Source organism: Eubalaena glacialis, chromosome 6 (assembly GCF_028564815.1).
Source record: "Eubalaena glacialis isolate mEubGla1 chromosome 6, mEubGla1.1.hap2.+ XY, whole genome shotgun sequence".
Taxonomy (NCBI): Eukaryota; Metazoa; Chordata; class Mammalia; order Artiodactyla; family Balaenidae; genus Eubalaena; species Eubalaena glacialis.
The window spans coordinates 46,788,850-46,803,858 of record NC_083721.1 but is presented as its reverse complement, the minus strand read 5'-3'; the positions used below and the strand labels follow the sequence as shown (position 1 = coordinate 46,803,858).

General features: G+C 45.0%; 1 protein-coding gene across 7 annotated transcripts in view; it reads left to right on the top strand.

The window, feature by feature from the left end:
- Nucleotides 1-1,510: 1,510 nt before the first annotated feature.
- RIOX2 (ribosomal oxygenase 2) overlaps nt 1,511-15,009 on the top strand; it is a 27,353-nt gene continuing 13,854 nt past the window's right edge. Inside the window, exons 1-4 of one of the 7 annotated variants that reach the window (XM_061194044.1) lie at nt 1,511-1,571; nt 6,737-7,205; nt 11,927-12,046; nt 13,568-13,696. In XM_061194044.1, coding sequence (XP_061050027.1) covers nt 6,771-7,205; nt 11,927-12,046; nt 13,568-13,696 — 684 coding nt within the window. In that variant the 5' untranslated portion in view covers nt 1,511-1,571; nt 6,737-6,770. The other 6 variants (XM_061194045.1, XM_061194046.1, XM_061194048.1 and 3 more) reach the window with 6 other exon arrangements.

Here is a 15,009-nt window from a genome sequence, read left to right as displayed (position 1 = left end):
AGCGTACAGTATTTGTTTTTCTCTTTCTGACTTACTTCACTCTGACAGACTCTAGGTCCATCAACCTCACTACAAATAACTCAATTTCGTTTCTTTTTTATGGCTGAGTAATATTCCATTGTATATATGTGCCACATCTTCTTTATCCATTCATCTGTCGATGGACACTTAGGTTGCTTCCATGTCCTCGCTATTGTAAGCAGAGCTGCAATGAACATTGTGGTACGTGACTCTTTTTGAATTATGGTTTTCTCAGGGTATATGCCCAGTAGTGGGATTGCTGGGTCATATGGTAGTTCTATTTTTAGTTTTTTAAGGAACCTCCATACTGTTCTCCATAGTGGCTGTATCAATTTACATTCCCACCAACAGTGCAAGAGGGTTCCCTTTTCTCCACACCCTCTCCAGCATTTATTGTTTGTAGATTTTTTGATGATGGCCATTCTGACCGGTGTACTCTGTGACCTTTGACTAATAACTTAGTCTCTTGGTGCCTCATTTTCCTCACATGCAAAATGAGGATAACTGTAGCATCCTTCTCATAGATTTTTGTATGGATTAGTAAGTTTGAGTACAAATTTTAAAAACTGCCTGGAAAATGGTAGGTGCTCAACAAAAGTATTATGATTGTCTCTTGTTTTGGGGCATTAACTGAAATTTCAAGTGAAAATCCCATTAGGTATACTCCTATACAAATTATTTCATCACAGTTTATGCATTCATTTTTAGAAATATTCGTTACTGGCTGCGATTATTGTTAGTTTGGACAAGTGTTGGGTAAGGGTAAACTTTGTTCCCATTTGTTCATGTGTCCCTTGATCATCAGAAAGAGCTTCTGGTTTCAATCATCTTAGAATGAAATAAGGACTTTCTTTGTGACCCCTTTGCCTGTCTACAGAGCTATGAAACGCACAGGCCAGAGCAGAGGTGAGCAATTGATCCCCTGACAACTCCTTTTAGCCTCCCCACCCAAAAGTCCTGATAATGAGTCAAAAGGAGAGAGTGTTAGGCCGAAATTACTCAAATAATTACTTTTGTTCTTTTCTTCTACAGCCACAGTCGCAAGAATTTCTAGCATCCTTCTAAATCAGGATTAATTCTCTCTCCGGGAGCAACACGATAATAATTATAGTTGACTTAGTACAAAGCAGCAGAGTGTAGCAGAGAGCCCCAAAGGGCAGCGATGGAGAACCTGGACCGCTAGCTCCCTAAACCTGGGCAGCTCACTTACCCCCTCAGTTTCTCCATTCATTAAAGGAACAGGGTGGTACTAGAGTACGTACCCAAATCCTGGGCCTCATCCCGCCCCAATTCAAGAATAACCCTCATTTTATTTCCTTTAGCACCAGAGAAAAAAATGTGCGGGCTTTAACTCCCAACATAACCCTGCATCCGGGAGCTGGAAGCAACCCACCTCCCACCCGCTGCGGGCCCGCCGGCGGGCGTGGAGAAGGGCGCCCAGCAGGAGGGGCCGCCGGAGCGTGCGCACGTCGCGCAGCGCTGCGCCGCCCCGCCCCGAACCCACGACGCTGCCCGCTTGGCTCGCGGCCGCGCGCAACAGGCAGAGCCCGGTGAGTGGAGCGGTCCAGGCCCTCCGTCCCCGCCACTGCTATGTGGGGTGGTGCTCAACTTCCGGGCGCCCAGGCGCGAGTGTGGGTGGAGCAAGGTCGGGGTTGCGGGGGACCGCAGGGCTCGGGGCGGGAGCTTCGGGGCGGCCGGGCCCCGGCCGGCGGGCGCTGTTGGTTTCGGGACGGGGGACGCGCGCCGACGCGCTCGACGATCCCGGGCACGGGAATAGTGGGCACGCTGGGTCTGGGGCCGCCCAGGGTCGCGGATGGCCAGGGCACCAAGAGTAACCACGTGCTCGGCCGGTGGTCTTGAGACGGGACGAGCACACGGAAAGATTGGAGGTTTGCAGGGAGGGTGATGCAGGCCTTGGCCCCGCGCTGCGGGCTGTCTTGGAGCGCCACGTGGGCTGTCCTCCCGGGCGACCGGGCGGGCCTAGGAGACCGGCTTTACAGCAGCGAAACCTGAAGTGCGGGCGGGAGAGCTGCGTCTTTCTCGCCCCACCGTACTTTAAAATGACAGCCTACCCTCCCTTTCTTTCATTTGTCACCGAATATTTCTAGAACGGCTGCTCGACTGTTGGGTCGTCCATCAGGTTAATGAGACCAGGTTGTTCACTGTGTTTTCAGGAAGTATTGGCCTGGGAATCGCAGGCTCTGATTACTCCAATAATCAGCTGTAAATTCGGCGCCGGGCCTTTGATTTCGCTGGGCTCATCTTTAAGTGGAAAAGCCTGATTTATCCAGCTTCTAACACCATCGCTTGGATAGTTTTGCCTCTCTGCCCTCATCCTTTGTACCCTCAGGGTTACTAAAATACATTAATGAGGTTCAATCCATTATTTCTAAAATGGAATTAAAAAGATATGTGCCAATCACAGCTTTAGGTCAACAGGAGAACCACTTTTCCCTCTCTGAACTGATAAACATCAATGAAGGCCCAAATGAAATGTTTTAAGTCAGCCTAGGCAACCTTGTTACAGGCAATATATCGTTTCTGTCAGTTTGTGTGTGTTTAACTGAGCTGAGTTTGCCTATGATCCTCCTCTATGTTAGTGGATCTAAAATTCTGCAGAGAACTGTTACTTTTCTTTTTTAACTTTTTTTAAACTCTGTTACTGCAGATTTCTGGGCTCAGCTACCAGAAGTGCTAGTCCAGTAGGTCTGATATGGGGCCCAGAAATTTGCATACTAACAAGCTTTCCTGGTGATTTGACTACTTTGTAAAACACAGCTCTGGAGATTATAAAGACACACCTCCCTCTCCTGGTTGGTAATGACCTCTGATGGCTAAGGTGCCTTTCAGCTCTGACCGTACTGTTGAATACTCAAGCTACAGCTGCCATCAAAAGAATAATCCCCGCTCAACAAACCATCTGTTTTCCCCTAACTCTGTTTTGTGTAAGGCTTTTGAGTTTTTTTTCTCTAAAATTGTATACAAAAGATGAAAAAGGGGAAAAAAATTCAGCAAATGTTTATTGAGGACCTCCTATGTGCCCTGCTCTGTGCTAGGCTCTGAAAATGTGCAGATAGTTGTCCTGTGTTAAGACTTCTGGTCAGTGAATATTACCATAGAAAAGAAAGTTAGGACGCTTAAAAATATAAAGGCTTTGTTGGTATTTGTTGCCTGTAGAATGGGTATCACTATTGATTTTCTTGTGGAGTTTAATCCTTCAAAGTTGTTTAGATTAGTTGCTGGTTTTCATCTGTGGGCAGTTAGTAAAATATGAACCTTGAATCTTTTAACTTAATCTTTTTACATTTTAATGCTATGGTCAACTTAAGGTGGAAACAGTTGCTTTTTAAACGCTTGCTTTCCCCCCCCCCTCCCCCCCATAGCTTATAAAAATACTTACTCTAACTTCTGTTTGGGTGGTCTGTGAGATTCAGAGGCAGGCTTGTGTTGGCTGTACTTTTCCAGTCGAAGCATTCTCTTGTTTAGTTCCTATATTTCTTACATTACAAAACACAGTTTTTTTTTTTTTTTTTACTTTTTTATGTTTCTGAAATTGTGATGCAGCTTACTATTTTGTAAGTTTAATGTGGTGTAGTATGTCCTCTGTTCTCCTCTCAACCTCCCAAAAGCTGTTAAAAAGAATGGTTGTCTTACAGTATGGGTAGTGTGAGAATCAGAGAAATAGTATGTTTGCCTAATAACCTCTAAGCTGGGTTCCAATTAACTGAGCCTCAAATCATTTCAAAATGAACACATAGAAACAATAAATGATGTAACTTTTGGCAGTAAAAGTCGTGAAATTCATAGTCTAACAAAAGCATTCATTATGCACTGTTATTTATTTTGTTACTGATTGTAGATGGGAAATATGCTTCAAGTGATTTTATTTTTGGCTTAAGTATTTTGCACACTTTGTTTCACCACACTTCCTGGTGAATATGCTTATACTGTATTCATATACTGTGCTTAAGGAAAACAAGCCTTTTGTTTGCATCTTCCTGCTGCTCACATCCCTTAAATAAATTTTAAACTGACCAGTTGTGAGGGATAAGAAATGTGTAGCTGAATATGAAATTACTTTTTCATTGATGAACACCTTTAATGATGCAAACCTTCTGAGGCAACCTAACAGTTTTTAACAATTAAATGTGAGCAGTGTATCCCGGGTCCCCAACACCATCCCCAGGGTTAGTGATTTGCTAGGACTCACAACTGATTTATTACAGCAGATGGAGACCAAGTGCTTCATTGCTGCAGCAGCTAGTTGTGACAACATGTGTGAAATGCTGCCAACCAGGGAAGCTCATTAGACACTCAATGCCCAGGGTTTTTATTGGGGGCTCATCATGTAGGACCTTCTGCCTGGCATGTATCAAAATTCCAGACACCCAGAAGGAATGCAGGTGTTCAGTATAACCTGCATTGTTTGTCCAAACAGCTTAGACACAGTTGAGTCCCTCTTTTCAGTTAATGGTGGTGGGAACACAACTGAAATCTTAGTTCCCAGACCTGACATCCACCACATGCTGACCTTTCAAAGGATAGCAGGTAGCTCTTTTCTGCACAAGCAATGCTGTCTACTGAATCTTTTCATATCTCTTGTATTTCTACATCACTTCTGGGCTCCAAGTACTAGCAGTACTTTGTCTCACTGAAGCTTTGATTCTTCAGTTGAGAAAGCACGCTGGTCTGTTTAACTTAAAAGGAATAAGAAACATTTTCAGAAAATGTGTCTCATTGATAATATATCCTAAGACATTAAAGTTTTTTTTTTTCCAAAGTTTAAGAAAAAGGCTTAAGCCCTTACCCCTTCAATGCAAGCTTGTAGTATCAATTTGTGTTAGTTTCCTACCATGGTCCTGTGTTTCCTGCCAAAAGCACTGGACCTTTTGAAGGAACTGAGCTATTTGTGGGTACAATATTTAGAAGCTAAAATGAAGCCACTAGAGAGTTTTAAACAGCGCCCGCTTATCCACGGCTGACAACGTCCCAAGACACCCAGTGGATGCCTGAAACCGTGGATGGTACTGAAGTCTGTATACACGGTGCTTTTTCCCTATTCACAAATAGCTATAACAAAGTTTAATTTATAAATTAGGCACAGTAAGAGAATATCCGAATTGCCAGCATCATTACTCTTGCACTTTGGGGCCATCATTATCAAGTAAAATAAGGGTCACTGGAACACAAGCTTTGTGATACTAGGACAGTCAATCTGATCACCAAGACGGCCACTAAGTGACTAATGGGCTGGGTACACTAGACAGAGGGATTAATTCTAAATTTATTTTCTAGGTTTATTCTGAATTTATCAATTATAAATTTATAAGTTAGTTGTTGCAATGTGTAACACATTGTTCAGGTGCCTACTTCCCAGGCCAGACCATTAATTCTACTCAGTCCATAGTGTAGCTGAAATACAGCTTAGTTATAATGACAAAAGAGCAGAAAACTGTGTGCTTGCAATTCTGATAGCCCAACAAGATAGAAAAGCATAACATTTGTAAATAAGTTATTGGTCTCTGGGAAAAATTGGTTTTTATAAGCACAGTGGTTCTTAACCTTTTTTGGGGATGGGGACTCTTTTAAAAATCTGGTAAAAGCAATGGACCTACCCCCTTTCCCAGAAAAAAAATTTACTTTAAAATAGCATTTTGCAGTTTCAGGAAATTCATATAATTTAAGTTCATACGTTCTTGAACTCCAGATGCAGGAGGACACCTGCATTGTAAACGTGACGACAGTTGTGGTTTGAGGCAGTTCTGAGAGACCTTTGGCAATACTCAGGGGAGTCGATTCTCTTGCTACTCAAGTGTGGTCTGTGGCCCAGCAGTAGGGTCACTACCTGTGGGCTTGTTAGACATGCAGAATCTCAAGTCCCACCTGAGCCCTAGGCGCCCAGGGGATGTGTGTGCACGGGAAGGCTGGAGGGAGGAGAGCTTTGTTAGAAGTTAATGACATTGCCACTTTATTATGTCTTATTTTAGTTAAAAAGGTAGAGCTTTTAAAAGCCTTGAGATATAACTATCTTTACCCTTCACTTTCAGCCCCCAATTAGTTTTCTGCTTTATTTTTATTTTTCTGATAAAGTGGCAATTTTTAGGAATAAGCTGAGGTTTGGAAGTGAGGCAATTCAGGTGCTTAAGGACCTGGGAGCAGGCAGCTTCTTGCCCCAGCCATCAGGTGGCACCTCTGGCCCAGGTGGCCTCCAGGACAGCAGCTGGGGGTAGTCCTTTGGTGGGGAGCATCTGGCCGTGGGCAGCTCTTGGTGGTTCTTAAGTCAAGTATTTATAACTCAGAGTGCATCTAATTCGATTTGGGATCTGGTGCTGATTAAAGCCAACTTTAAGATTTCAACTTTGCTGTGTCAATGGCCACAGGCTAAAACTGTGGCTAGGAACTGCTGAGATAGTTGAATCATTTAATTTGGGATAATTATAGCTTCCAATAAGTAATGAATTCCACAACTTAGTGCTTGTGTACAAGAAAAACATGCCTTCCTTTCTGTGAATATGTGATCTGCATAGTGTTTGAGGCTGAATCATATCTTGGAAGAAATGGTGTTGGCTTCAGGCTGTATCTTATTCTGGTAGAAATGGCCTTGGCTTTGGAAGAGTTCGCACAAAGGCCTAATAGTCATGCAAGTTGTGTGTATGAGATCCTCTGACACCGGCACTGGGACACCTAAACACGAGTGTTTCCTTCTTTTTGGCAGGTTTGCGTTTCCTCACAGCCTTGTCTTGAAGACAATGATGCCAAAGAAAGTGAAGCCTGCAGGGGATGGGAAGGAAGAGGGGCCTGTGCCCTGTAAGCAGGTGAAGGTGGAGGCAGCTGGTGGGCCTTCCCCTTTGAACCTTGACAGTCCCAGTGGCCTCTTTGAAAGTTTAATCTCGCCCATCAAGACAGAGACTTTTTTCAAGGAATTCTGGGAGCAGAAGCCCCTTCTTATCCAGAGAGACGACCCTGTGCTGGCCACATATTACCGGTCCCTGTTCAGGCTCTCAGATCTGAAGAGTCTGTGCAGCCGGGGTATGTACTATGGAAGAGACGTAAATGTCTGCCGGTGTGTCAATGGGAAGAAGAAGCTTTTAAATAAAGATGGCAAAGCGCACTTTCTTCAGCTGAGAAAAGATTTTGATCAGAAAAGGGCAACAATTCAGTTTCACCAACCTCAGAGATTTAAGGTAACAGGTTCTCCCCAGTGCAGAATCCTGGTGTGTATTAAAGTGCTAACATTTGGCCACAGATCAGCTCGGGGGTAAATCTGTTTTGATGATGATTAGGCTACTGCCAGTTTGAGAAGAGGTAGCACCTGTTTGGTCTTCAAATGCATTACAACTTCAGTGACTTTATGTTCCCTTTTGGCTAAACTGTTAGAATCTGCAACAACTCAGGCTGGACATGGTGAGGTGTCATTGAGCTGCAAAAACTAAATTATACTTCAGGTTTATAAAGTTTGTTAAAGTGACGTTACACCTCCAGGAGCATTTCCGTGGGCTGGTTTATGTTTTGACACATGGTAGACATTTCTGTTTGGCTTGTCCCTTCACTGTAACTTAAGGCACGATAGTGTCAAGGTGATCATTTTTTTCTTGAAGTTTCCTCCCTCTACTGCCTACATCTACCTAAGCAGAGGCTTCTGAGCAGTGACCAGACCACATACCAGATGCACGTTTAAGAAAGAGACTTCACCCTTATTAACAGCAGCCCGTCCGGCACTGAGGGGCAGGGTCGTGGAACTGCTGCTGGGGGGCATTCGCAGGTGGAGGGTAGGTTGGATTTGCAAGTCGGGAAGACTGGCTAACCTTTTATTTATTCTGCATCAGTGGTTGACATTTGAGAAGTAATTTGCCTCCTCTGTGCTCAGTTTCTGTGTTTATAAAATGTAGACTTAGGATGAGCTAATCTGCTCTTAGAGGCGTGAGATCTTTATGTGACAGGTGGCCCAGAACAATTGAGGGCCCATTCTGAGTTTTAGATAAAGTTTATCCCCATTCAGAAATGCCCTTCTGTGACCCATGGCTGAATCAAAATGTCAGCTTGGGAGGAGGAGGAGGAGAGCAGCGTGTGCGGTTCCACACTGAGGGGGTGGCTTCTGGCTGTGTGATGGCTCCTAGGACTTTGTCATCAATTACCAGTAATGCTTCTCATGACTGAACTCGAGGTGCCCTGTTAGATCCATTAGGCCTCCCTCATCTGTTGAATGCCTTTCCCTTTCTTGTCTACAGGATCCTGAACCTATTTGTACTCTGGATAAAGTACAAGTACTCCTAGACTTTTCGGTACAAGTACTCATTCCAAAGGAGTGAGGCAATCATGAGCAGTTGAAATGTCCTTGGAATGCCAGCCTTTTGTCCCTAGCACCCAAAAGGAATTTATAAATCACTTGCAGACCAAGTCATGACGTGTATTCAGAAAATATGGACACCGAGGTACTTCCCTCTGAGCTTGTCCTTGACTCTTTACTTAGCTAGAAGTAGCACTTTTTTTAAAAGAGTGGTTTTTAGACACCTAAGAACTATGAATAGAAAAGATCACTGATGTTGATTACATGTAATTTGTTCACAGACCAGCAGAAAGTTACTGTTTGGCATATGTGCGGTGTCCTCTGTGGCTGTCATTTTTGTGCTTTAGTATCATCTTGGGCTCTTCTCTGCTCGTCTGCTTGAATGCTGCATGTTCCTCTTCCGCAATTTCAAGCGGCCAAGACTGTGTTTCCTTTGCCCTGTTGACTCAGCTCTCTAGCCATGTTTATTAAAGCAGGGAGGATGAGCTTTCCCATCCCAACTCAGCCCCCAGGCTAGACTAGGATGCATCCTGTTTTGCTTTGTTTTTTCCACCACCAGGACTTAAGAAATCTGTAAGCCTCAGGAGCTCACCCTCTTACACTAGAAGCTGGGTTCCAAGTATTATGACCAGATTTAGTGTTGTGTGTGTGTGTGTTTACTAATGGATATGTCGATACCAGGATAGAGAAAGTGTAGAGGCAGTTCCTCATTGGCCAGATTGAGAGACTATCAGAGTGAACAGTCAGCCCTTTCTTTATCAGGTCACACAGTGTGCACAGTTTATTATTCTAGTTTGTCTGGAAATGAGTAAGGAGGTAACCAGAGAGTGGTGGGTTGTTCCCCATCTGCTTTGGGTAATCCGTGTATCAAGAGTCCAGATGAGTTTACCAGATATTTACATGTGTTCACTTTTGAACCCTCCAACAGACATTTGAAATAATCGGGGCAATCACTGTGGTCTCCATTTTATGTGGAAAAAACGAGTTCACAGATGTGACTTTTCCATAGCTACTAAGTAAGGACTTCTGATTCCAAAATTAAAGCATTTTCCTAACCATATATCTAAAGATATTAATTGAAATGTAGTAGGGCTTTTGGCATGTTTGCTTTCATCTTTAGGTGTGAGTGTGGGCTTCTGGTCTTAGCTGTTGTGTTCAGCTGAGTCTTCAGGTAGGTCAGTGGAGAGAGGAGGAGCCTCCCCTTTCCCTTTCCCATTGTTCTGGGGTCCTCCTTGGCATCTCCAGACATAATTGGGAGTCATGAGTCAAAGGAGACAGATTTCAGGAGCCTTGTTTGTGCCAAAGTCAGCGCTGGTGAAGCCGTAACAGTTGTACGCTGCTTTGCAATGTAAATAGGCTTTGAGATAAATATGCTGTTTCCCACAGTCTTAGAGTGGGAGTCTTCCTTTGCAAATAAAGAAGCTGACTTGTACCTACAACTTGGACTGTGGTGATTTGACTCCAGATCCCTTTCTACTGGGCCACACTGGGCAGACTGAGAAGCTAAAGGTTCTATTTCCAGGAGAGATAGAAAAATTGTACAAATGATGGGGTTTTCAGTAACTTTATTTATTTATTTATTTTATTTTATTTTTGGCTGCGTTGGGTCTTTGTTGCTGCGCGCGGTCTTTCTCTAGTTGCGGCGAGCGGGGGCTACTCTTCGTTGTGGTGCGCAGGCTTCTCATCGCGGTGGCTTCTCTTATTGTGGAGCACGGGCTCTAGGCGCGCAGGCTTCAGTAATTGTGACTCGCAGGCTGTAGAGCACAGGCTCAGTAGTTGTGGCGCACGGGCTTAGTTGCTCCACAGCATGTGGGATCTTCCCGGACTAGGGCTCGAATCCGTGTCCCCTGCATTGGCAGGCGGATTCTTAACCACTGCACCACCAGGGAAGCCCTTCAGTAACTTTTAAGAAGAAAAGAGACATGTACTCCTTAATTACAGACCCAGAAGCTTGAGTTGGGGGCCATAAAGTCACCCATATGGTCCTGAGACACCTCTCAGGCCATCAGAGACAGAAAGAGTGAGAGAGAAACTGGTTCCAGTTACTGTATAAATGTAATTACAGGGCCAGGTCCTGCTGGCCCCTCCCAGGTATAAATGAGGCAGCTTGGGAGATCTGTTAACTCTCTGGAGCTATTCAGATGCCATAAAATCATTCTTCCTGTGTTGCCTGAGATGTGTAAGTAGAGAAGCTCAGCGGTCTATACTGAAGATGTCTCCCAAAGCTTTTTTCATGCTGACCCAATTCTTTCCCACTTGGCAGTTTTAATACTGTAGTTTTTTTTGTTTTTTTCAGTCCAGTGGTAGGATTGACTCCCAAGCTGTGGTCACTGGTTTACTCAGCAAATACTTTAAATGTTCCAGTGTCTTGTGTGTGGCAGGCACTGTACATTCATGTGCTTGAAGGGGCTCTGCAGTGTTCTTTGTAGGTGACTTCTTTAAGGTAGTTCCTTAGAGGGGCAATATAGAGTCATGGTTAAAGGTGTGGGCTCCGGAGCCAGGCTGCGTGGATTTGAATCCTGGCTCCATCATTCATTGGCTGTGTGTTCTCGTGCCTGTTTCCTCATCGGCAAACTGAAGATATTGACAGGACCCACCCTATGAGACAGGGTGGCTGGGAGGGTTGTACAACTGAAGTAGGTAAAGCACTTGGAAACAGTGCCTGGCACATAGGAAGTGCCGATACCTATGTGGCGTAACCGCTGCCTCTCCTCTCTCACCTGCCTTGGGACAGTCAGGTTTCTTCCTTGCAGGGATGTGTGGCTCCTCTCTAGGCCCCTCAGTCCGACTTAGGCCCTGAAGAGCTGATTAGGGACTGGAGAGAGGGCGCATTCCTCGACCCTGTTACCCCTTCGCTGTCTGTACCCCCTTCCTAGGTTGTCATTTCTGCCCCCATTGCTCTAAGTACCCTTTTGTGCAGGCAGTTCCCAGATGTAACCCCTAGCTCTTCGTCTTGCCAGAACTTCAGACTTAGCCAGCCAGCACACGGGGGTCTTAGCAGCGCACACTTAACACTTCTGATGTACGGCTTTTCTTTTCTCCCCCCTGAAAGCTTGTTCTGTAGCAAATCTTTCCCATTTCAGTGGAACTGGGAGCTGACTAACTGCTTCAGTCAAAAACCCAAGAATGTTTCTCTGATTTATTCTCCCCACTCCCATACCCCTGCCATCAGCATGTCGTGTCAGTGCTGCTTCCTGAGTGCATCTCGACTTTTCTACTTCTCTCTCGCTCGCCCACCACTCTGGTCACTCCCAGCCCACGCTCCTGCCTTCGTAGCTTCCCCACGGCTCTCTCTTGCTTTTCTACGATCAGTTCCCCACACCGCAGCCTGAGTGAGCTTTTATAAGTGTGCATTGGATCCTGTCTTTGTCCTGCTTAAGAACCTATGACTCCCCGTTGCCTGCCTCTCCAGTCTCGTCTGCCGCTGCCTCTTCTCTGCGCTGTTCTGCACGAGGACAGAAGGGTCCTGAGGACAGAGGTGCTGGCTTGGGTTGAATTCCAGGTGTCTGGAACATAATAGCTGTGCGATAAAGACTTGCTGAGCGCATAAGGACATATTCCTTGTTTCTAATGTATTTTTCACCTCTTTCCCCTCCACCTTTTTTTTTTTTTTTAAAGGATGAGCTTTGGAGGATCCAGGAGAAGTTGGAGTGCTACTTTGGCTCGTTGGTTGGCTCGAATGTGTACATAACCCCTGCGGGTTCTCAGGGCCTGCCGCCCCATTATGATGATGTAGAGGTGAGGGGGGAGGAAACTGCTTGGCTCCGGGAGGACGAGTTGCTGCCGGCCCGGGTTAGTGGGTTGTCAGGGTTCAGTTCAGCTCTCGGGCCGGGTCTCTGCCCACTCTTCCTGTGCAGGCTCTGCAGAGCTTGACCTCCCTCACCGGGATGTTGGGCCAAAATTAATCCCATCAAACTGGTTTCCTGCTCCTTCAGAAAGGGGAGATTGTTTATTTACTAATACAAAGAGCCACACATTCCTCCGAAATAGGTGTTTTTTTGAATTTTCTACAGAAAAGTGTGATTGGCTTTTTCTTTAATTTCATAATGTATGGTTTTTAATAAGGTGAAGTCTTAAGTAGTTCTTACATCTGCTTTCTTTTGTCCTTTTTCTGTAGCTACCAAAAGTATATATTTTTTCCATTTGTGAAGATCTTGGGGCAGCTTGAATGAAGGTCATGGTTTCACTTAAGCACTTGGCGCCTTGACAAGTGTTGATTTCATTCTCATATGGCTGCCAAAAAGAGTTAACTCTTTGGCTTAGGTATTTCATAGTTTTATTTTGTACCAAGACAATGTGTGAACACAGAGTTATTAGTAAAAAAACCTCTTTTTTTTCCCCCTCCTTTGAGAGCAATTTGATATCAATACAGTTTCCAAAAAAATTTTTAAAAAAATATTTCTAATAGGGCTTCCCTGGTGGCACAGTGGTTAAGAATCCACCTGCCAATGTGGGGGACAAGGGTTCGAGCCCTGGTCTGGGAAGATCCCACATGCTGCGGAGCAGCTAAGCCCGTGTGCCACAACTACTGAGTCTGCGCTCTAGAACCCGTGAGCCACAACTACTGAGCCCACGTGCCGCAACTAGTGAGCCCACGTGCCGCAACTACTGAACCCCACGCACCTAGAGCCTGTGCTCCGCAACAAGAGAAGCCACCGCAATGAGAAGCCCGTGCACCGCAACGAAGAGTGGCCCCAGCTCGCTGCAACTAGAGAAAGCTCGCTCGCAGCAGTGAAGACCCAATGCAGCCAAAAATAAATAAATAAATAAATAAATAAATATATATATATATATTTCTAACAGAACTTTAAAATATCTTTGGTTGAATGAAGAATTAAAAAACTTGACATTTTCCTATGTGCCAAGGATTGTATTCAGGATTTTAGACACTCAGTAATATCTGAAGCTTGGCTTTTCCATCAGAGATTATGGGCTTTCAGCTGTCTGATGGAAGATTTAAAAGAATGAGATAGTGGGATAGATATTGGGATATAAAGAACTCAGCGAGGCTTTCATGAAAGTGAAAAGAATGACTAGCCCTCCAGTGTCAGACTTCACGATTACCTGTTTTTAAAAGTGAATACCAGTAGTGGCAACTTCAAGTGTATAGTGAAATGTATCTGTGATCTTTTATTTTTATTTTTTTATCTGAAATTTGTGATTCATCTAAGCCCTGAGAGGGCTAACACTGTAGAAGCACTTTACCTCATGAGTTGTCTGGAGGCTCTCTGACACTCCGGGGTCCTGTGCTTTCTGTAGGTTTTCATCCTGCAGCTGGAGGGAGAGAAACACTGGCGCCTGTACCACCCGACGGTGCCCCTGGCGCGGGAGTACAGCTTGGAGGCTGAGGACAGGATCGGGAGGCCAGCACACGAGTTCACATTGAAGGTACGGGCCTGCTTTTGTGGGTGCCTCTCCTGAGACAGGTTTGGTTTGAGGTTTGTGTAATGGTCCCCGGCAAATGTACCCAAGAGGCTGGGGGCAAGTGGCTCTCATTCCAGCTAGCCAGCATGGGGGGGGCTTCTTAAAGGACACTTGGTAGTTTGTAGCTGCAGAAGTGAGCTGAGGAAGTGTTAAGTTCATTTTCCAAATCACCTGTCTCCAAATACAATCCAAGTGCAACAGAAATGAATTATGAATTCGGTAACCACTGACTTCTCTAGAGCAAAAGTGGAAGGCATGGCCAGTGGTCACCGCTGGGTCGTAGGCTGCTTGAGCAGAGCACGGCCAGGGACCCCTTAGTTTTTTTTGTTGGTAAAATTCCAGTCTGACCCCTTTTCCTCCTGATTGTGCGGTGGACTCTCTGCGCTCCCTTCCCCCTGCACATAGTCCCCGGAAGAACAGTCATCACGAAAGCCCTTGAGGAGGCCTTCCCCAGGAAGCCAGGTGGCTCGAGCATGTGCTGGTTCGCTGGCATCTTGCTGCTGAGAAAGTGTGTCTTTGAGCAGTTAGCTGGATGGGATCATAGCCAATCCCCAGCAGCTGGGGTTGTTGAGGAAAAAATCCTGGATAAGAATAGCTGCATAATTCAATTTTATACCTTTTCCTACAAAACTTAAAATTTAATTTCCTTCAGTGGTAATAAGAAAATAGGTAATTTAAACCGTACCGAAGATTCTAACCAAACTGATAGACTTGCATATGGTTATTGTTTTTGTATCTCTTGTGTCTTGAAGTTATACTTAGTATCTAATTCCTACTCAGGGCCTCATAAATCTTTCTTGATTTTAAGGTCGTTGCCTGCCTGCCATAACTGGGAGAAACAATCTCCCTTTTTAGGATGGGTGCCTGTGTTATAGGGGACTTGAATAACTACAACAGTAAAGATACCTTTCTTCATTTTTTTAATGCTCTTGGTCAGCAATCAGCAAACTATGGCCCATAGGCCAAAAATCGGGCCTGCTGCCCGTTTTTGTATATAAAGTTTATGGAAACACAGCCACACTCATTCCTTATGTACTGTCTAGGGCAGAGTCAGCGAGTTGCCACAGGGACCATGTGGCTCACAAACCACAGATATTTACTGTCTGGCCCTTTACAGAGAGAGTTTGCCAACCCTGCTCTTGGCTGATTAATTTTAAGCCAAAGACTAAGCTGTCCATGGTCTCTGAGGCCAGGGCTGAGTTACTCAGACTGACATCTGGCTACTTGCCCTGCCCGAGAAAGTCGGGCTTCATGGTGGTCGTAGAGGGCATGGCACT